This window comes from Aulonocara stuartgranti (genome assembly GCF_965226115.1).
Source record: "Aulonocara stuartgranti genome assembly, chromosome: 17".
Lineage (NCBI taxonomy): Eukaryota > Metazoa > Chordata > Actinopteri > Cichliformes > Cichlidae > Aulonocara > Aulonocara stuartgranti.
This window is the reverse complement of record NC_138953.1, coordinates 31,614,912-31,635,771: the sequence shown is the minus strand read 5'-3', so window position 1 is coordinate 31,635,771 and position 20,860 is coordinate 31,614,912. Positions and strand designations below refer to the sequence as shown.

At 41.1% G+C, this 20,860-nt stretch overlaps 2 protein-coding genes across 7 annotated transcripts; both read left to right on the top strand.

The window, feature by feature from the left end:
- The first annotated feature begins 1,067 nt into the window (after nt 1-1,067).
- LOC309692936 (uncharacterized protein) lies at nt 1,068-8,980 on the top strand. Of its 3 annotated transcripts, none has more exons than XM_082511848.1 (7): nt 1,068-1,399; nt 2,076-2,275; nt 2,473-2,565; nt 2,667-2,756; nt 2,893-3,003; nt 6,193-6,316; nt 6,475-8,980. In XM_082511848.1, the coding sequence occupies exons 1-7, from the start codon at nt 1,375-1,377 to the stop codon at nt 8,163-8,165; spliced, it is 2,334 nt and encodes a 777-aa protein (XP_082367974.1). In that variant the 5' UTR covers nt 1,068-1,374; the 3' UTR covers nt 8,166-8,980. The 3 variants fall into 3 exon arrangements, with proteins under 3 accessions (XP_082367974.1, XP_082367973.1, XP_082367975.1); XM_082511847.1 differs by having other exon boundaries at nt 1,069-1,399; nt 2,664-2,756; XM_082511849.1 differs by lacking the exons at nt 1,068-1,399; nt 2,076-2,275 and having other exon boundaries at nt 2,500-2,565; nt 2,647-2,756.
- Nucleotides 8,981-10,087: 1,107 nt separating this feature from the next.
- Nucleotides 10,088-19,181, top strand: LOC309692673 (uncharacterized protein). Of its 4 annotated transcripts, none has more exons than XM_082511388.1 (12): nt 10,088-11,066; nt 11,827-12,024; nt 12,106-12,483; nt 12,694-13,044; nt 13,133-13,504; nt 14,055-14,257; nt 14,769-14,870; nt 15,749-15,841; nt 16,255-16,365; nt 16,610-16,733; nt 16,945-17,190; nt 17,278-19,181. In XM_082511388.1, exons 1-12 carry the CDS (start codon nt 10,700-10,702, stop codon nt 18,123-18,125), a joined length of 3,393 nt encoding a protein of 1,130 aa, XP_082367514.1. In that variant the 5' UTR covers nt 10,088-10,699; the 3' UTR covers nt 18,126-19,181. The 4 variants fall into 4 exon arrangements, 3 of the variants coding, with proteins under 3 accessions (XP_082367514.1, XP_082367513.1, XP_082367515.1); XM_082511387.1 differs by having other exon boundaries at nt 10,090-11,066; nt 13,130-13,504; nt 17,278-19,178; XR_014272399.1 differs by lacking the exon at nt 17,278-19,181 and having other exon boundaries at nt 10,095-11,066; nt 13,130-13,504; nt 16,610-16,797; nt 16,945-17,034.
- Nucleotides 19,182-20,860: the final 1,679 nt, after the last annotated feature.

Genomic DNA, 20,860 nt, shown 5'->3' with positions numbered 1-20,860 from the left:
CAGTTACTGCAGATTTGTTGACTGCACTACACCGCCACCACCAGCCTGAACTGTTAATAAAAGGCTGGATGGATTTATGTTGTTTATGCCAAACTCTGACCCTATATCATCAGAGTACCAAAAATGGTCAACTTTATTATCCCCAAAGGGCATTTTGTGGTACACTAGCGGCAAACAAGCGCGCAATGAAAAATATCAGACACAAACAAGAAAAACAACAACAGGACTCCACAGTTTGTCACTTAAAACATTAATGGCAGCAACGACAAAGGAAAACTTGTTAGTCCTGCACCGTGGTAATTTGTGTCTGCAGCCAGATGGAAGCAGCTCAAACTTCACTGCCGGAGGGTGTGATAATTTTGCAAGAATTGGTAGAGACTTGCTTAGAATATTTAAACTCTAAAATGTTGAAAATTAATGAAAATTAATTCATGTCACTGATGACTGTCATCAACATGACAGTCATCAGTGACATTACCCAGGCATTTGTGACATTACCCAGGCATTTTGTACTCACCACTGGCCAATCTTGGGCCAATTTTGGTGAACCTGTGTGAACTATAGCCTGTTTCCTATCCTTAGCTGACAGGATTGGTACCTGGTGTGGTCTGCTGCTGTTGCCCATCTGCTTCAAGGTTCAAATTGTGCAAAAGCAAAGATTGCTGCTGACTGGTTATTTTCTCTCATTTTCTGCACCATTTTCTATAAACCTTAGAGATGTTTGTGGGGAAATCCCAACAGATCAGCAGTTTCTGTACTCAGAACAACCTGTCTGGTAGCAAAAACCATGCAAAAGTTACTTATATTACGTTGCTTTGTTGACTCTCAATATAATGCTTGGTTTATATTGCCTGATTAGATATTTGGGTTAACAGGCAGTTGAACAGGTGCACCTACTAAAGGGGCAAGTGAGTGTATATGAGCAGCTAGTTGTTTTTTGTTTTTTTGGGGGGGGTTGTTTTGTTTCTCTTTTGTCCCAGTCAAAAACAAAAAGATTTCCAACTGAATATTTATACACAGCCTGTTCCTAATGCTGGTTTACACTGCACTGGATTCATTATATGAAGCTCGCCTCCTTGTCAATTGACTCACTATTGTAATAATTTAAAGAAACTTTTCATAGTTTTTCTTCCTCCTCCTGAACAATGAAGATTTTGGTGCTTTTATATTGTTTAGGAACATCCGCCGGATGTACCCGGACTTTTGTTTTGGAAAGCCGCTGCTAAGCGGTCGCCATTATTCTTCCTGGCTTGACGCTCAAGCTAAAGACGGTTTATTACTTTAAAAACGTTACATTTCGATTTAAACTGTTACAGTCTGTCTGGTGCTGTCGGTTGACCGTCTCTTGAAGTGGTGACGCATCCTGAGCACAGTATGGAAAAACGCTCTCATACTACAAGTAAGTTGCTAAGCTAACGCTTGTAAGCTATCTGTCGCTATCCGCCACCGAGACAGGCGGTGAGAAAAGAAGATGCAACGCCATCCATCTGTTGCAGTAAGCAGACACTTTCCTCTAAACCTATAGCCACCCTGAATGCAGTTACATCTCTCAGGATATTTTTGAGCGCTGTTTGACAAGTAGTTACATGGCTAACTAGCTCAGGAGGCTAAAGCTTTTAAATTAAAACATCCATCCTCCGGATGCACTCGTTTGTCTTTGTATATTATCGTTTACGCTAACTCCCACGAACAACGGTAAGATGAGCCCAACATCTACTTGAAGTTTGAATCCAGCTCTGCAGAAAATTGGCGCTCATTCTCTACACTATTGCACACGCACACGCAGGCGTGCACTTTTTCAGACCCTCTGCGGCTTCTCTGCAGCCTTCAAAAGCCTCCCGCTTGCGCTACAGCGCCCCCTACAGGCAGCAATGGCACAACCCCACAAATGGCACAACGTCTGAAGTTTTTCTATGACCAAAACTCGCCAATTTGCTATCACTGACACAGGGCGGATTTGTGCTAAGTTTGTGGGTGTGGATGCCGGAGATGACTTTTTTTTTTTAAATATTGGCCTCATAACAGCACAGTAAGAGCCACATTGTGCAACGTAATGTTTTCAAACTCGTTTTCAGGTGCCCTTCCCTTGGCCTCCCTTCGCCTTATGGCATCTCCTCTGCAGCTGACGTATTCGTACATCTGGCAGGTCGTACGGCAGAAAAACGTTAAGCAGTATGGGAAAGTGGAGGAGTTTGTGACCATGGTGGTACAGACTGTTCCTGACCTCATGAGTTTCAAACAGACTGCCCAGCTGATCTTGGGGCTGAGAGCAAGGGTGAGCTGTTTGTGTGTCTGCATCAAATGCTAGTTGATGATTATGAAGCTGAGAGTAATCCATAAATTGTATGAGTCTAGATTAGTGATTTTTTATTTATTTATTTTTTACATGCCTCCTTTACACTACAATTGGTGGTGGTGGCGGGGGGCAGTTAATACAATCTGTATGGTGACTAATGTGCTCTTGTGCTGCAGATCATTTTGGATTTGCTTCGTAAAGACGGTCCACCGGATTCTAAGGCGATACAGACTCTTATAAATAAATTAAAGGTCTCCACATTATCAGGGGTAGGTGTGCAAAAAACTATTCTGCTTGAAAGTTTCATTTGCAATTTTTTTTTAAATGCGTGGATTAAATCTGAGTTTAAGTGTTTCCTCTGCTGCAGAAGGATGCAGAAGTGGAGAAATCGCAAACAAATTTCATGGTACTGGTCCAGAATCTGCTTAAAAACCCTACTGAGAGGAAGCGCTTCTTCAGGGTAAACATGCTAATGTGGTATTATACAGGCACTGGTTGTAACCCTTGTATTTCCTCTTTTGTTGTCAGTATAGTGTTTAGAGATATGCCATTTACTGTTTACAACATGGTTAAACATTTTTTTTTTCCCTCAATAGGAAGTGTTCCCTGTTCAGTATGGCACAAAGTTTGACACAGCACTGCAGACTCTGATTGCAGGCTTAGTGTGCAAGCTGGAGCAACTTCTTCCTATGCCCAATTTGTCCCAGGTATGCCTTTGTGATACATTTATGACATTTATCCCAGGGCTCTCACAGCAGGGTGGGCTACTTTTTAGAGATCCGACATGTCTTTTCTCAGGATCTAAATTCAGTTGCAAAACATGCTGTTGCAGACTTTCAGAGTGTTTATCCGGTTCCGTAATTGGCCACAACTAAAGCAATATAATAATATAATTCTTATTCATCTTAACACTCATTAAAGTGTCCAGACACGCTAGGGTGTCTGCTGTACGTCTCTACGCCATGGATAATGGAGCACCTAATTATTTTTTATCATAAATGTAGGTCAGAGTTAGAAAATTAATTGTCTGTCTGTTTGACACTGATAACAGCCAGTTTCCATGCTCTGCCTGCAGGAGTTGGTTGCTCACATGAAGCCCTCAGGTTCCCCTTATGATGCTCTCCCTCCTCGATTTTTCAAAGAGGTTTTTCTCACTATAGCATCAGCTGTACAATCCATTGTAAATAGTAGTCTGTCCTCTGGTGTTGTACCTGTCAATCTCAAACATGCAGTGATTCAGCCTCTACTCAAAAAACCTGCTCTTGATCCTGATATTATTGCGAATTACAGACCTATTTCCAAACTGCCTTTTATCTCAAAGATTCTTGAAAAGGTAGTTTACAAGCAATTAATGTCCTTCCTAGAAGAACACGGTATTTTAGAAGTTTTCCAATCTGGTTTTAAAGCTTTACATAGTACTGAATCTGCCCTTTTAAGAGTTTTTAATGATGTGTTTTTGGCAAATGACTCAGGTGACTGTGTTATTATTGTGCTGTTAGATTTAACTGCTGCTTTTGATACAGTGGATCATAATATTTTAATTTCCCGTTTAGAGCAGTTGGTGGGTATGCGGAGTACCGCACTGCAGTGGCTCAGATCCTATTTGGCAGAGCGAACTTTCTCTGTGAAACTAGGGGAGTTTGTATCCTCTACTGCTTCTCTTCAATGTGGGGTTCCACAGGGTTCAGTTTTAGGCCCGCTTCTTTTCTCTCTATATCTCCTACCCCTTGGGTCTATTTTCAGGAAACATGGGATTTCTTTCCACTGCTACGCCGATGACTCCCAGATTTATTTCCCACTTAAAAAGATAAATGGCTTCTCAGTAGACCCGCTGCTCAGATGCCTTGATGAAATAAGGACTTGGATGGCTTTGAACTTTTTACATTTTAATGAACAGAAAACAGAAGTGATGGTTTTTGGTGGCGCTTCTGAGGCCACTATTATAGATCTTGGTTCACTGGCACAGTATGTTAAACCAGTCATCACTAATCTGGGAGTTAAAATAGAGGCAAATCTTAAACTTGAAAGCCAGGTCAGAGCTGTTGTAAGATCTAGCTTTTTTCATTTGAGGGAATTAGCCAAAATAAAGCCTATCTTATCGAAACAGCATTTTCAGACAGTAATCCATGCCTTTGTTACTTCTAGGCTGGATTATTGTAACGCACTTTATTTTGGGGTTAGTGATGCGTCCATTAGGCGCCTGCAGGTTGTGCAAAATGCTGCAGCACGTCTTTTAACTGGAACAAAAAAGTTTGAGCACATTACCCCTATTTTAATTTCACTCCACTGGCTACCTGTACATTTTAGGATTGTTTTTAAAATTCTCTTATTTGCTTTTAAATCTCTTAATGGCCTGGCCCCCCCCTACCTCTCGGAGCTACTACAACCATATACACCTGCCCGTTCCCTTAGGTCCGCCAATCAGCAACTCCTTAAGGTACCGAAAACTAAGTATAAACTTAAAGGTGATCGTGCTTTTGCTGTAGCTGCTCCAAAGTTGTGGAATGATCTGCCCTTGCATGTTAGGCAGGCCTCTTCTCTCTCTGAATTTAAAAGTCTTCTTAAAACATATTTATTCGCTGAAGCCTTTGGCATTGATTAGAGGGGTTGACTCAATTTGTTTTAACATGTTTCAATTTATTGTATCTATTTATTTTATTGTATCTCATTTTAATTTTCTTTACGTATGCTATTAACATGTACAGCACTTTGTGAAACTCTGGTTTTATGTTAAAGTGCTTTAGAAATAAAGTTGGTATGGTATGGTATGGTATAACAGAAATTTTAAAGTCTCTATTTAAAGGTTTTTATTTGTCTAATGTGAAAATGTAGACAAATGTAGACTCAAATCCCTGGAAGGGCTGTGTCAAAAAGGGCATCCGGTATAAAAATCTGTGCCAAATCAAATATGTGCATTAGAGCAGGGCGATATGACCAAAAATATTTATCACGATATACATTTGAAAATTTGCGATAACGATATAATTGACACTAGACAAAATACTTTACAACTCCACAACTTTATTAGTGGAAAAAACCCCATCAATGTATTTTCACTTAAACAAGCAGCTGTTTTTTATGTGCATTAAAGTTATATAAAAATGTAACAGTGCAAATTCCTCGCTGACAGTTTAACCAAAAGGCATTTCCAGTGGAAATTGGCCGACATATCCTCAGCATAACCATGTATAACATCCACAAAACTTAAAAAGAGGTGATAAACACAAAATACGGTAATATTGTGTTGAAGCACAGTACGTATCACTCCGCGAGGCGCCTGCCTACGCTCCGACAATCCATCAAGCGGTGCGGGTTCGTAGCTTAGCAAAGTCGTACTAAAACATTTGACAGATTTTCGAGCGCCATGTACGACATAAAATCGTTTCAAGGTCAGTAAACACAACCAGAATTCATACATAAGGCACACGGGATTATAAGGGGCACTGTCGATTTTAAGAAAAAATCAAAGGATGTATTTTAAGTGTGTCGTATTTTCCAAAAAACACGGTAATAACGACGGCCCGCTAGCATGCGCTACCAAAAATAGTGCTTTGTTGTGTATCTGACGGACGAAAGCCAAACCAGTTCTACACCATTGAAGTTGCAGCATTTTTACAAACCAATTCTGGTTCATCCGTTTCATTTAACGATCCGCTTTCGCTTTTCACATTCTACGTCGCCGCCATTTGCGTATGCAAACCTAGTGTGCATGCGTGTTTTACCCATATTCTATCGCGATATTTCATTTTCCTATCGTTGCCCAAAATTACACCGATATTATCGTGAACGGTATGATATAGCCTAGCCCTAATGTGCATCCATCCACTGTGCCGAGTCTTTTCTTATAAGGAAGCAACTGAAAGAAGCATTAATTAATTTTAATGCCTGAACTTCAGCTTGGTGCCATGATTTCAACGGAGCCCAGTGTTCTGGAGGCATGTGGAGGCTTTATCCCTGATCCAGTGGATCTGAAGACACTCCTTCTACACCAGCAGGCCAAAGGACTCCTTGGTGTTAAAGGTATACTTTAGGCTGTGTAAAGATTGAAAGTTTTTGTTTTTTTAATTTTTATTCCTTTTTTTTATCAAAATATAACAACAGATATATGGGTGTCTAAGCTTGTTGGTATTATAACTCGTTCAGTTCAATTTAAAAAATGTGCACTTCTTTTTGTGCAGCCACTATCTCGTCTTCAGTGGGCGACTGTGTCCTCTCTTCACTTGCCTTCCGGCCCAAACCTGTTGATCCACCACCAGAATCTCCAAAAACAGTAGAGGTCACAGCTAAAGAAACAAACCAAACTTCCGTCAGTGACACCGAAGACGTGGCTGTAATTTCAGATGACCCTGACAGCCCAGCAGTCAACATTTACAGTCCTCCGCGCAGGGGGCGGTATGATTTTAAAACACTTTATAGCTCTGCATCAAAGGAAAGGAGTGTCACAACAGCAGCTCAAAAGGAGAATTTGGTGCAGAAAGAGAGTTCTGCACAAGAACAGCCTGCTCCAACTCCGCAGAGCAAAGAGAATAATGCACCCCAACCGCCACTATCAGAAGCAGAGAAACCAGCACCACAGCCACTGCCTTTGAAATCAATCCCTTTCAGGGTAGTTACGGTGCCGTGCAAAACTGCTCCCACTTTACCAAATGCAGATGGTGCGGGAACAAAAGATGGCCAGAAGCCCCAGACTCAGCGTGTCACTTTGCATCAGTGGGTGTCACAGATAGCCTCCAACTCTCTGTCACTCCCTGCCCTGCCACCTCTTCCTCCACCCAGGCTGAGTGCTGGAGATGACGCAAGGCCAAGCATAAGAAGAAAAAAGCAATTTAGGCCTCTGGGCGACAGGTTTACTTGCAGTGTGTGTGATAAGAGCTTCCCCTATCAGTCCAAGCTGATGGACCACGAACGAATTCATACAGGAGAGAAGCCTTTCCACTGCTCAGCATGCAACAAAAGTTTCCGAACACAGGCTTTCCTAAACAACCACCTCAAGACCCACAACGCATCTCGTCCTTACGCTTGTGGGCAGTGCGGGAAGTGTTTCACAAAACTCCAGAGCCTGACGAAGCACATTCTCGCCCACAGTGGGCAAAAGCCATTTTTTTGTAACATCTGCAACAAGGGTTTCACGCAGTCCACCTACTTCAAAAGACACATGGAGTGCCACACAAGCCAGATGACGTTTCCTTGCAAGCACTGCAATAAAGTTTTTCCTACGGCTTTCAAGCTGTCGAACCACGAGCGCTGGCACACCAGAGATCGCCCTCACATGTGTGAGCGCTGCGGGAAGAGATTCCTCGTCCCCAGCCTGCTGAAGAGACACATGGGCTACCACATTGGCGACCGCCAGTATCTCTGTTCCCAGTGTGGAAAGACCTTTGTCTATTTGTCTGACCTGAAGAGACACCAGCAGGACCATGTCCCCAAAGCAAAGATCCCATGTCCTGTCTGCCAAAAGAAATTCTCCAGCAAGTACTGCCTGAGGGTTCACCTGAGGATCCACACCAGAGAAAGACCCTACCGGTGCACTATATGTGAAAAGACCTTCACTCAGGTTGGCAATCTAAAGGTCCACATCAGGCTGCACACCAATGAGCGGCCCTTCAGCTGCGATGTGTGCGGGAAGACTTACAAGCTGGCATCCCACCTGAACGTCCACAAAAGGACACATACGTGCAAGAAGCCCTGGACGTGCGACACATGCGGGAAGGGATTCTCTGTCCCCGGACTTCTGAAGAAACACGAACAGCTGCACACGAGAGAAGCCAACCCTGATTTCTCCGGTAAGCGGAGGCACAGGGGTAAGCAAAAGAAGCTCTCCCTCAAGAGGAAGTTTGATGAGGAAGAGGAGGTCAGCGATGATTATTAACTGAAGAAACGCTGACATTTCAATAAAAGTGTTTTAATGTTGAGGCACTGAGTCATTAAAGTGATGTTAGGAATCATTGACTCTACAGACCAGAGTTATAGCGTGCTATAATCAGTGCCTGACTAGTTGGAGCATCTTAATGAAGAATCCACTGTTTATGTTCTTAAAATAAGGCAATGTGACAAATTAACTTTAGGTGATGAAGTTAGCCAAAATGTCACATTATCTGGAAATTAAGGTAGCCAAGAGCATTTCTGATTGTGAATTAAAATGTTGTTAATCATTTTATGTAGAAAAAAAAGTCATGTTCATTGATAAAAATGTTTTCCCAGCATCATGCTATTGAAGAGGCTATCTAAATATAGCAAACACTTAAGAGATGAGTATCATATAAACAAAAGTATTTCAGCGCATGTGACTGTAGATAAACTGCTGTGTAATAAAATGCTGTAGTGTTGCCACGAAACATTTTAACTTGTCCTATTCTTGTGGAAATTTTAGTAATTAAAACTACTTCCACCACATGCTTTTTTTTTTTTTTAAATGAAACATGAACTGTAAGCCTTTCAAATAGTTTTAGTGATATAATTCATGTATTTGTGATTTAAAACTGATAGTTGTTTTGTGTGTGTGTGTGTTCACGTAATATCAAGAAACAGACGACCTTTATTTCATCTGTGCACAACCATTTAACCTTATGCAAATATGTGATGAGGTTGTTCTGTGAATTCCATTTTTGTTTATGTAACCCCCAAAGAAATATACTTACTCTCAGTATTTTTTGTGATGTTTTTCAGTAAAATAAATATTTGTGGCAAACATCTCTCACTGGTGTATTTTGTTAAATTTTAATTCACGACAACAATATGCCCACCGTACTGTCTTCTGAATGTCCTGAATTTAGATAGCTTTAGTATGTAAACAACATGCTTTAAAAAAACCAAAATAACTATAATAAAGAAAAATGCCTCTATTAGTGTATCTGAATATACAGGCAGAAGATTTATTATAGTTCTTACTAGTAGTGTTGAACTACTATACTAAGTGTATATTTTTTTAATTAGTTTCAGTATTGTTTTATATTCTTAGTGTAATATACTATATATAGTTCAGACTGTGTCTGAAGTCTTTTTTTGCTTTTTTTTTATTATTATATTACCAAGTATGTTTGCATATGTTTCAATAAATTGCTGCAACTGTTTCCCATTCATGTTAAAATGTTTTAAACCTAGTTTTATGTGACTGTATAGTAAGCCTCCTATTAAAGACAGTGGTCCAGGAACAGCTAGCTCGCTTTCTTGTAACCATTTGTACGACAGCACGGTAAAACCGCTTACAGGTCCTCCTATTTTATTTATTTATATATATCGCCGGAACCATAACTAAAGAAACCGTCGGATTTTAAGTGTGCCACTTCCAACCGAAAAATGATGCCGCTTGCTCTTTTTTAACTTCATGGAAACGCCCTGTCGCGGTGCCGTCCAGTGTTGCCAATTCCTCAGTAAGGGAAATCCCTATTGGCTGTCCTAAAAGTCGCTAGAAGTCGCTAAATGACGTCATCGCCATCTAATTAGCATAATTGGTCATGCTAATATAATTGGTCATGCTAATATATTGTAACCTACCCTGTTGGAGAGAGAAATAATATCGTGGAAGAGACATAAAGTCAGTAAAAAAACGTCTTAAATGCATTTATGATTTATTTAGAACTACAAATTAAATTTATTTTAGCAATTATTGTTTTTTTTTAATGTAACAATTCCAACCCTGCTCCTTTTCCGGGCTTGGACCGGCAAAAGTGACCCGAAATAGGCACTCTGGTGGCGTTACCTTGTGTGTGTGTGTGTGTGTGTTTATAAGTAGTTATAAACCTTGTGGTCCACAAAACAACATAACAGTAAAAGAAGAACTGACTGCATTACAGTCAGTGCGGGAGCAGCGGCTTCGCTCATGCGCGATTCATTTGCAGTTTGGACGCATAGGTGTGAACATCTCCTGCCCTGATAGCCGCTGGGGGAGGACTATCCTTGGCCTGTGAGCTTTGGCACGGGCGAGGTGCCCACCGCAGCAGCACCCGCTGCTTATTGAGAGTAAGAGCGATATGCGCTTTCACGCCAAAAAGTCGTCATAAATAAGTCTCCAATAACACCAGAAAAAGTCGCCAGATTTGTCGCTAGTCGCTTTTTAGAAAAAAGGTCGCTAAATATAGCGACAAAGTCGCTAAGTTGGCAACACTGGTCTCAGTTCAGTCCATAACTACGGGGCGGTTTCCGTCACCAATGTGGCACCTAACCGCGCATTTCCACTGGCCCAGGATGGCACGCCTCTGGTCCGCTATGAGCCAAACCGTAATCAACCACTATCTCCGCCCTCAGCCGAGCCGTATCTAGGCAACGCTCCACTTCACTGGTTCCAATGAGGTGACGTCATTTAGGCGACAGGAGGAAGGAGCGCCATGTTGAAAAAAAAAAAGTGAAAACATTCCAGCTTCTCTTAGTTGCTCTGGATTTCTGAACTGCAAGAAAGGAGAGATCATGGAGCCGCTGGTGCACTGGTCTCATGAAGAGACCCAAGCGCTTATCGGTGTGTGGTCAGAGGAGAAAATCCAGCGTGACCTGGAGGAATCCTTCAGAAACGAGACCGTTTACAGGGAGATGTCAGGCAGGTTGGCTGCTCTGGGAATAAGCCGCTCTGCTAAACAGTGCAGAGCCAAGATAAAGAAACTTAAACAGGAATACAGAAACACGAGGAGACACGGTGAAAGGAGTGAGGCAGTCACAAAGACCTTCAGGTGGTATGATGCTATGGACACTATCATGGGTGACAAGAGTGCCCGGACACAGAGCAGAGAGCGGCCGTCTTCTGTGGTACTGGAAGTCATGGTTCCTGATGTGGAAGCAAGTAAGTTGGAGAGAAATAAATTAAATACAGATGCAAAGTACAGCAAATACTAACAGCAGTTAGATTTTATATGGATTCTTGCTTCTCTTCTCTATTTTACTGTCTATTTAGTTTGTTTTTGTATGTTATATTGTATTTTAGTATACTGAGCTGTTGAACTTGATGCAAGCTGTTTTGTTATAGTTTCTGTTTAATGTTTTTGCTGCTCATTACTGTGCAAAAGGCTTGAGTCACTCCTCACCTCTTAATTTTTTTTAAAAAGTGGTCTTTAGCAACAGTTTTCCAGGTTTTCTGAACTTTTTCTCTGGGCACTGGCTGCTTTTTCACTTATTTTGAATCCAGACCTGACCATATTCAGAGGAAAAGTTTTTTTCTTCATTTAATTTCCAAAAGAAGGCTTGCGTAAGAGAGTAAAAGGTGTGTTGAGGAATAAAGATGGTCATATCAAATATTGACTTTCAAGCACCTTAGAACTGTACAAACTCTGTTATGCCTTATATGGGGTGCCTGTAGCTCATGAGGTAGAGCTACTACTCTTTCTAATGATCAATCCTCAGTCTGCATGCCAAATGTCTTTGGAGTAACCCCAAGTTGCTCTCCGATGCATCCATCGGACTATGAATGTGCGTGAATTTGAGAGAGAAGGCACTTACATAGAAAAACAAAGAAACTGAGGGTGGCTCAAGACTTTTGGACAGTACTGAATAACACATTAACTTCCCAGTTTTGCCAATTTTAATTAGTTATTTGTCTCTTTAAGGTCCACCCGCTGTAACAGACACTCCAGAAAGCTGTACGACATCCACCCATTCACTGCAACTCACTCTGCCCAGACCAAAAGCTTGTCCTGCAGGGATTCCACAAGTATCTTCTTTCTATTCTGTTCAGCTTCATGAATTTGATGGTCCTTCTACAAGCAATCCAGTCACCTCCACTGCTGTACAAACGTCAATCAAAGGCAAGTAGTTATCAAGCCAAACATATTTACAAGTAAGGCTGCTTTACGGCTTGAATAAATAATTTTCTGTTACTTTCACAGACACCCCCTTGTGTTGTTGGTCGAGTAAAGAGGTCCAAGCATTGCTGACGCTTTGGGCAAACCCCGAGGTTCAACGGGAGCTTCTCCTCAACGTGAGAAATAATAAAGTTTACACTTGTCTCAGTTCCAAACTGGCCTTGCTCGGTTTTAACAAAGCACCAAAGAAATGCAGGGAGAAGATCAAAAAGCTAAAGCAGGAGTACAAGAGGATCAAGAACGGCCAATACAGGGGTGGAAGCAGCAGTGTGTGGTTTGCCATTATGGATGAAGTCCTCAGTTCCCAGGCTCTCACAGCAAAGCGTTCACAGACAGTGCAGAATTCCTCTACAGTGCACTCCCTAGCTGTACAGGCCGTTGCCCTGGATGTGGATACAGATGGTAAGTTGGAAATAAACTACTATGAAATAACTCCTACCATTAAGAGTAGTTATTGACCTAACTGTGTCCTCATAACTGTGGTTTTGACAAGTTATCTCTCAAATTGATTACTTTTAATTCTATAATAAATAATATTTTTGTGTTTCTTAGGTAAACATAAGTCATAATTCATGCACTTTTTTTTATTCTTAAATTTCTGTGCATTTTCAGATGAAACGCTGTGGTTGCCTGATGAAGTCCAAGTGCTGGTGACACTTTGGGCACAACCAAACATTCAGAAACAGCTTCTCACCGCAGCGAGCGATCAGGTTTTCACGTACCTCAGCAGTGAGCTATCACTGGTGGGGTTTAACAAGACACCACGTCAGTGCAGCGTCAAAGTGAATGAGCTTAAAGAGGAGTACAAAAAAATTAAGCACATGGAGCTATATGGAGTTGTTAAAGGCGACTGGTTTGCTATTTTGGATAGTGTTTTTGACGCTGATGGAGCAACTTTGAAAGAGGTGAATTTATGCGTTGTGCAGAAAAAGCCTAAATCAACAGAACATGAGCATGTGGATGGTAAGTTGTTTAAAACGTAATAATAAATAGTTTTGAGCAGAAAAAAATTTGCTGATCTGTTGCTATATTCTTTTTTTGATTCCAGCAGATAAATTGCGGGCTGTTTGGACACCAGACGAAGTCAGAGTTCTGCTCAGTCGATGGGCAGAGGAAAGCATCCAGGAGCAGCTTCGATCAAATCCGAGAAACGAGAGAGCCTTTGCTCAGCTGAGCTCCGAGCTCGCCACTCAGGGTTTTGATAAGACCACGAGTCAATGCAGGTCGAAAATAGCACTCCTGACACAAAAGTACAGAAGGATCAAGGCACAGGAAGACCCGGAAAAGCAAAAAAGCAGATGGTTTGCCATCATGGATAAAGTCCTCAGTCGCAGCAAGACAGAGACTGAAACTAAACCAGTCAGAGATTCACAGCGTGCATCTCTGCAGACATCACAGCAGAGCCTACCTGACACAGCGGAGGGTAAAATGAGCTCCTGTTTATTCACTTTACAGTGGCAGCTGCAGTAAACATGATGGGATGTGGGTCTCTGTGTGGAAGGGATTATCGCAGCCAAGATGACTAAATTTGCTGTAGCTTTCAGTAAAGTGAGTTACAGTACGATCAAATATTTGTATTATTTTTACAATTAATTGTTTACGGATTAAATGACCTTCCACAACTGAAGACACCTCTTAAGCAAGATCAGCTCCACCTAAACTATGCAGGATCCATGAATAGAAACTCAACGCTGCATTCCTGCAAAGCATTCACCCTGTGAATTCCAAACAACCTTGTTGTAACACGGTAATAATTAAAAACAAGCCAGGGAGCAAATCTCAAAGCCCCCCCCCTGCTTTCATACACATCAACTAACCTTTTCTCAATCCACTAACTCCGCTTTCACTTCCTGCAATTTAAAACATGCTCTTTTTAGACTTTACAGACACAAAATAATAGCTTGATAATTAAATATGCCAATTTCGTTTGTTTGTTAATTTAGATTTTTCAGTCTTTCTTATTCTCTCTGCAGGTTGCCGTTTGTCCGTCTCCTCGTTGTGCCTCCTCGTTCCAACTCTGCGACTGATGTGCGCCTTTGCCTGGCAGGTGGTTCAGTGTTGTAATGTGGCGCAGTACAGAAAGGTGGAGGAGCTGGTGAAGTTAGTGACGGAGGTGGCTCCAGAGCTGCTGACAACCAGAGAGAGAGTGCAACTCCTACTCAGACTGAGAGCCAGGGTGAGAGGCCCACATTAGAGTATATTTTATGAATATTCAACAACAAACTAAGGGGAAAAATACTTAATTAGTGTAGATCAAGGGCGGCACGGTGGTTAGCACTGTTGCCGCACAGCAAGAAGGTCCTGAGTTCAATTCCACCATCAGGCCGGGGTCTTTCTGTGTGGAGTTTGCATGTTCTCCCCGTGTTTGCGTGGGTTCTCTCCGGGTACTCCGGCTTCCTCCCACCGTCCAAAGACATGCAGCTTGTGGGGATAGGTTAATTGATTAATCCAAATTGTCACTAGGTGTGAATGTGCGAGTGAATGTGAGTGTGAATGGTTGTCTGTCCCTATGTGTTAGCCCTGCAACAGACTGGCGACCTGTCCAGGGTGTACCCCGCCTTTCGCCCTATGACATCTGGGATAGGCTCCAGCACCCCCCGCGACCCTGAAAAGGATAAGCGGAAGCGAATGGATGGATGGATGGATAGTGTAGATCATTAATTAGCATTTGAAAATGTCTCTTTCAGCTTGTGCTGGAGTTGTGTCTCAACGAGAACACGACTGACCTGCTGAATATCCAGCCCCACCTGAATATCATCCGAGACCTCACCTTAAGCTGTGAACAGGAGGTAGGTTTCTCGGGTACAGTTTCACTCTGTATACATTTTATGTTCTTTCAGACTTTTAAAAACGTCTTTACCAAAGAATTTAGCACAAATGATGAAATTAGGTTGGCTTCCAGCTCTTTTCTGAAAGCCTTGAGCTTTTAGTAACTTTGAGCAACATGTTTTTTAAATCAGAAACAATCGTGTTTCTCAACTGACCTTAGTGAAATATGAAAATAAGCAAACAACAAAGAAGTAGTCGCATTAGTTATTTCGATTTCCCATTTTGCAAGCACATTGGTCATTAAATGGATGCCCCGTTGTTATCAAATGGTAAATTAACATGTGTATAACATGCATTCATTCAGTCTTTGCACCCCTATTTTGCACCTTTGCTCTTTGCCTGCTCAAATTAAGTAACATTCCTTCCTTAACCCCCTTGAACATTTAAAAAGTAGGGCTAGTCTATACTTCGCCTGAGACACTGAACACGCCTTTCCGATTTAAGATCAGCGTTGGTCCCATGTTTGTTCAGTTATGCTGAGCTTCTTTGATTTTTTTCCCTGCTTTTTTCATAGCATATTTATTACTGATGTTTCACTGAGCTTTTGAGCTTTGAATAAACTCTTTTGATGTTTGTTTGTTTTTTAAAATCCTAGTTTACTTTCACATATTCAAATTGAAAACTCTGTTTATTTAATATTTCTGTACAAATTAAAAGTAGCCTCCAAATGTTTAATCCTGAGACTGTGGGCTGTGTCCTTCAGCTATAATACACATTGACCAGATCTCAGCACATTTCTCACACTCCATTATCAATTATCAAATGATTACAATTTTTTATGTTTAAAGAACCCAGCATATACATGTTAAACATGTTTGTCTTTGACACCATTTGACAGGATGCCACCGAGTTGGAAAATTCAAAGTCCAACTTTGTGGAGGTTGTTCATGCCATACTGGAGGACCCAGAGGAGAGACAGAGGTTTTATAAGGTGAGACGCACAGTAACACAGTTATCATAATTGAAAAATATGTAATGAGTGAACTTTATTTGAGAAGAAAGAGCTCAACTATTTTTTCCATTTCAGTTTTTGCAACAAGTTCATGTTTCAGTTTGTTAGTTCAATTCTTTCCACTTTACCATCTCAGACTTTCATGAAAAACATCCAGGACAAAGATACACGTCTTAATAGGAATTACACAAAGATTTCCAGTCCTTGCTATCATTATGGAAGAATGATGTTTTTTTTAACTAGAAAACTAGATTATCTTGATTAACTGGATTATCCAGACATTTTGCAAAATTCCTGTGAAGAAGGGTTTATCCACTGGACAAATCTGAGTTGGAGAGTTGTTTCAAATTTGGTAAAGTGAGATGAAATGACCTTTTTCCCATTTGTTCTAGGAGGTCTTCTCCATATACTATGGCAAACAGTATGATGTCACATTGCAAGCTTTGGTGTGGAAATTCATCTCCAGGCTGGATAATCTCTTACCAATCCCTGATATTAGACAGGTAAGGTTTAAATGTGTGGTCTTTCATATCAATACACACACACTGTAGTGCTCCATGACCTTAAGCAAACTACTGAATACAAATTGATCAGCGATGTGTCAGCATGCTTTATTCTGTTGATTGTGCACCGCATTCTCTCTTTTTTTTTTTATTAATTAATTAATTAATTTTTTTATTTTATTTTCACTTACTGAATACGGGACAGCACCGCATTCTCATGAAGTGTTTTGCAAACCTTTCACAGACTGCACAGTGGCTCAGCTCCGCTCCCTCTGTCACAGAAGAATGTGCACGGCTTATTCTGGAACCTGATCAGCTGAAGGCGCTACTGAACTTCCATCAGCAACAGTCAGGAAACGGAAGCAAATGTGAATAGGTTACTACCCTGGTTAAAATATGATCAGCTGACTGGGCTTGCTAAACTGTTGATAAGTAAATAAGCTTCAAAATTAACTCAAGTTTTAAATTTTCAGCCTGGAAATAAAACTATTCAGAAGTTAAATCTATTGGAATACAACAAAACTTGTATTAGGAAGGCTGCACATCAGTATTTAATGTGAGTTTTTCTGTCTCTCATAGGCTGTTCTCAGGCTGACGAGAATATGTTTTTGCCAAAGCTGTTGTTTAATCCCAAAGGAAACTTCCAGCATGTTTCAGCACAACTGGATGAGCTTTCAAGCAGCAAAGATGAAAGACAGTCTGATTACAGCGAGGCTGAAGAGCCAGCTGATTGCAAAGCACCTGTGAAGGGCTGTGAGAAAGAAATTAAAGGCCTAAAGTTAAAACATGAACAAAGCGATGGCATGGCATCTTCATACTGCTCAGGTATGCAAGCACTGACGCCTTTGAGAATAACTGTTTTCCATTGAATTTCCACATTCTTATGAGTCCTCATTATCTTCCCATTTTCAGATTTAAATTGTGCACCTTTGCAGCTGCAGACCTGCTCTCTGTGTCCCTACTCTGACAGCCATGTGTCAGGACTTCTCAGGCACATCAGAGAAGAGCATCTGATCCAGGAATCTAATCCCATCACAGATCCTGGGAAAGACTGCGTCTTTCAGAGAGTCAAAGATCAAACGTTCACTCCTAAGATGAGGAGGATAACGGACACTTGTGAGTATTGCGGGAAGGTCTTTAAGGATGTATCAGCCCTAACCAGCCACATTAAAACACACACTCTTCCATTCCACTGTGACAAGTGTGACAAGAAGTACTCCTCCAAGTGGTCGCTGACAGTGCACCGTCGGATTCACACAGGCGAGACTCCATATCTGTGTTCGTACTGCGGTCAAGGCTTTAGGTCTTCAAATATCCTTGCTCTGCACGTCCGTATACACACAGGAGACCGCCGATACAAATGTCCCATATGCGGAAAAACATCAATCCAGCATCTGTCGAGACACATGCGCATGCACCGAGGGGAAAAGAACTATCTGTGTACCGAGTGCGGGAAGGCTTTTCTGTCCTCTGGGGAGCTGAGGCTTCACATGAGGTTTCACACAGGCGAGCGGCCGTACACGTGCAAACACTGCGGGAAAGGCTTCATCGCAAAGTGCCTGCTGACTGTTCACACCCGCCAGCACACGGGGGAGAGTCCTTATAGGTGCTCGCTGTGTCCGAAGTCCTTCCGCACTTTGAGAGCACAGAAAAGACACCTGGTGATACACTCAAGCAAAAAGTCTTTCCAGTGTTTGAAGTGTGGTAAAATATTCCGGCAAGAGGAAACTTTCAAAACACATGCTGAGACTCACAAATGATTTAAAGGGGACCTATTATGCTACCACTTATTTTCTGTCCAAATTTTCAAGTTGTGAGGTCAGCGTTCAAACAGACAAAGAAGCCAAAACCTCAGGCTTTAGACTGCTATAAATGCTTGGCTTGCACCAATGGGTTTTTTTTTCCTCTCTTGGATCTTTATGATGTCATTTAGAGCAAACCCACAAGGGGCAAACAGTCAGAGGAGCCAACAGAGAGCTAACAGTGACTAAACTAAGAGGCTGCACAGAGATATATAACGTATATTTTCAACTACAAGTCATTCAAAGCTGCTCTAACAGTATCTATGATAAAAAATATGGAGCTTAAAATGAGCATAATAGGTCTCCTTTAAAAAAATGGCAGTGTAAAATATTTTAGTTTCAGCAGTTGAGTTTAAAAGTTCTCATTCACTTATATAACTCCACTATTGCTTAAAGAACCAGCTTAATTGTTGGAAACGATGTAACTCTGTGTTTCTTTCGGCTACTTCTGTAATACAGAGGGCACATTTTGTGTCTCCTCCTGGTCTCAAACTGGGGAGCTGTTGGATTTTAGGCAAATGTTTTTGAAAACTATGTAAAGCTAATATTCCATAAACAGTCCAGTTAGCACACAGGTAACTTTAAAAGTTTGTGTGAGCTACAAACTGAAGTTATTTGTTAATGAAAAGTAGCTGTTGCTACTTTGAGTAAAAATCAAATAACAAAAGTTTAAATCTCAATTTTATTTGGGTTCATAAGTGTATAGTTATCAGAAGGTAAGTTCAGCCAAATTATAAGAACAAAATCTCTAAATAGTCAACTATCTAATATCTAAATCAAGATTCTCCACAGATGTTCTTGATCTCTGGTTCAACGTCTGATCCGCTGCTTCTCTTTGTCTCATCAACACGTTTTCAAAGGAAAACAAGACACAAAGAAATTCACAATGCACAACCAAATGTCGTTCTGAAACATTAATCTGTATAATAAAAACATTAATAAATTTTAGCAGTTTGAAAAATGTGAAACATATGTGACTCTTAGGTCTCCAAATGATTTATTTCAGAGGCCTGTTTTCCACTTGTGCTTATTTCCTGCCATGAAAATTGCATCACAACAATTTTCCCTTTCTTTAGTGCTTTTAAGAGGATCAGTGAGACACTGAGACACCAGGACTGGTGCTGTGTAGTTTATGTTGTAGTCGGTATGAGGATTCGTTTTCAGAAAGCTCTTCTCATACAGCCACTCAGTGAGCTGTGATATTAGTAAAATAGTTCCAGTGTTGATGAGCATAATGGCAGTGCGAAAAGAAAACAGGTGATATTGGTGGCCGTCCTCCTGGATGTTGTCCCATGGCAGAGGCAGGACGTAAGGTAGGCCTATCAGAGGTTCCCCACCCAGAGTTCTTAGCAATACACCCAACACAAAGCCACAACAGGCCCAGTACCGGGTCACCCAGCAGGGTAAGAAGAATATACATATCACCTGGGGGGGGGGGACTCATTGAATACAAAACGTCTGCATTGACGATCCAGAACAGATGAACGGAACTTGTCATAGCAAGGCCTGCTCCCATCAGTCCACACAGGATGACTGAAACCTTAACCACCACAACAATCCAGTTTTTTGATGCCTAAAATTTAGATTTATGGATGTTTATGGGTGACATTGGGAATAGATATAGAAGCTGTAGCAGCAATGCATATGAAGACTCTTGATTTGACACAACAGAGCTGCAACATTTTTCAATTTGCCCATTATGAAAAATTACCAAACCCCCAAACCATACCACAAATACTGGTCATGTTAAAAACTGATACCCACCTGTTTGTAAATCACATTCTTGAAGATATTACAGCCTCAAATGTGGTGAAGCATCCACACAAGACAGATTCGTCTCATCTTTAGCCAGTGGAATATACAGTCGCAGCCATGAACTCCAAAAAGGATTTTATTAGGAGTTGAAAGAAATGATGTTTTCATGAAAAATATTGGAAGGAACTGTTTTGCTTACAGATTTATAAGACTGTTTATTTTTATTTACCTGTGTGGTCTTTAGAAAATGTTGAGCAGGGTGTGAAATTTGGTGTGAAATTGACACCTGACAGCACCTGGCACCTCCTACGCATTCTGCTTATTTCCAGAAACTGGGCTACACGACCATTACATAAAGACAGACACACAAATACATGTCATACTTAACATAACCATGGTAAGTGTAGTTTGTATGATCAATGTTGTTTACGCAAGAACTCAAACCAAAAAGCAACCATATATTTAATATTTCTTGATATAATTTCAAGTAGATGGGCGTTAAATGCAGTATAAATAATTAATAGGTACACCTTTACTGCTTCCACAGGAATTAAGAGGGTAAGTAGCAGCCAGGTGCTGTTAATTGATTAACTGATCACCAGGAGGTTTGAAACCAGAAGTGTTGGTCTCCCAGACTGCTAAACATCAAGTTTACCTTTGACCTCCAGCTATCACTGGCTGATGGAAATAACACTTTGACCCACTAGATGATATTCAGTCAATAAACCAACAGCCTATCTGCTCTGCCTTTGATAAAGGATTGCGGGATACCACATGAAAGTGTCTTGCAATGGAGAGAAGTGCACTGCCCACTTTTATCAGCTAATGCTGAACAAAAGAGTGACTGAGAAGAGCTCAGCATGGTAAGAGGGTGGGAAATTATAAAATCCTTTTTAGTAGCATCACTTTATCTTTGGAATATTGGCAGAGATATTTAA

Coding starts and splice junctions, on each gene's coding strand:
- LOC309692936 (XM_082511847.1), top strand. CDS start 1,375: ATGGAAAAACGCTCTCATACTACAA. Junction 2,276..2,472: donor TCTTGGGGCTGAGAGCAAGG/GTGAGCTGTTTG, acceptor CTTGTGCTGCAG/ATCATTTTGGATTTGCTTCG. Junction 2,566..2,663: donor AGGTCTCCACATTATCAGGG/GTAGGTGTGCAA, acceptor CCTCTGCTGCAG/AAGGATGCAGAAGTGGAGAA.
- LOC309692673 (XM_082511387.1), top strand. CDS start 10,700: ATGGAGCCGCTGGTGCACTGGTCTCATGAAGAGACCCAAGCGCTTATC. Junction 15,842..16,254: donor AGAGACAGAGGTTTTATAAG/GTGAGACGCACA, acceptor CATTTGTTCTAG/GAGGTCTTCTCCATATACTA. Junction 17,191..17,277: donor GGCATCTTCATACTGCTCAG/GTATGCAAGCAC, acceptor TCCCATTTTCAG/ATTTAAATTGTGCACCTTTG.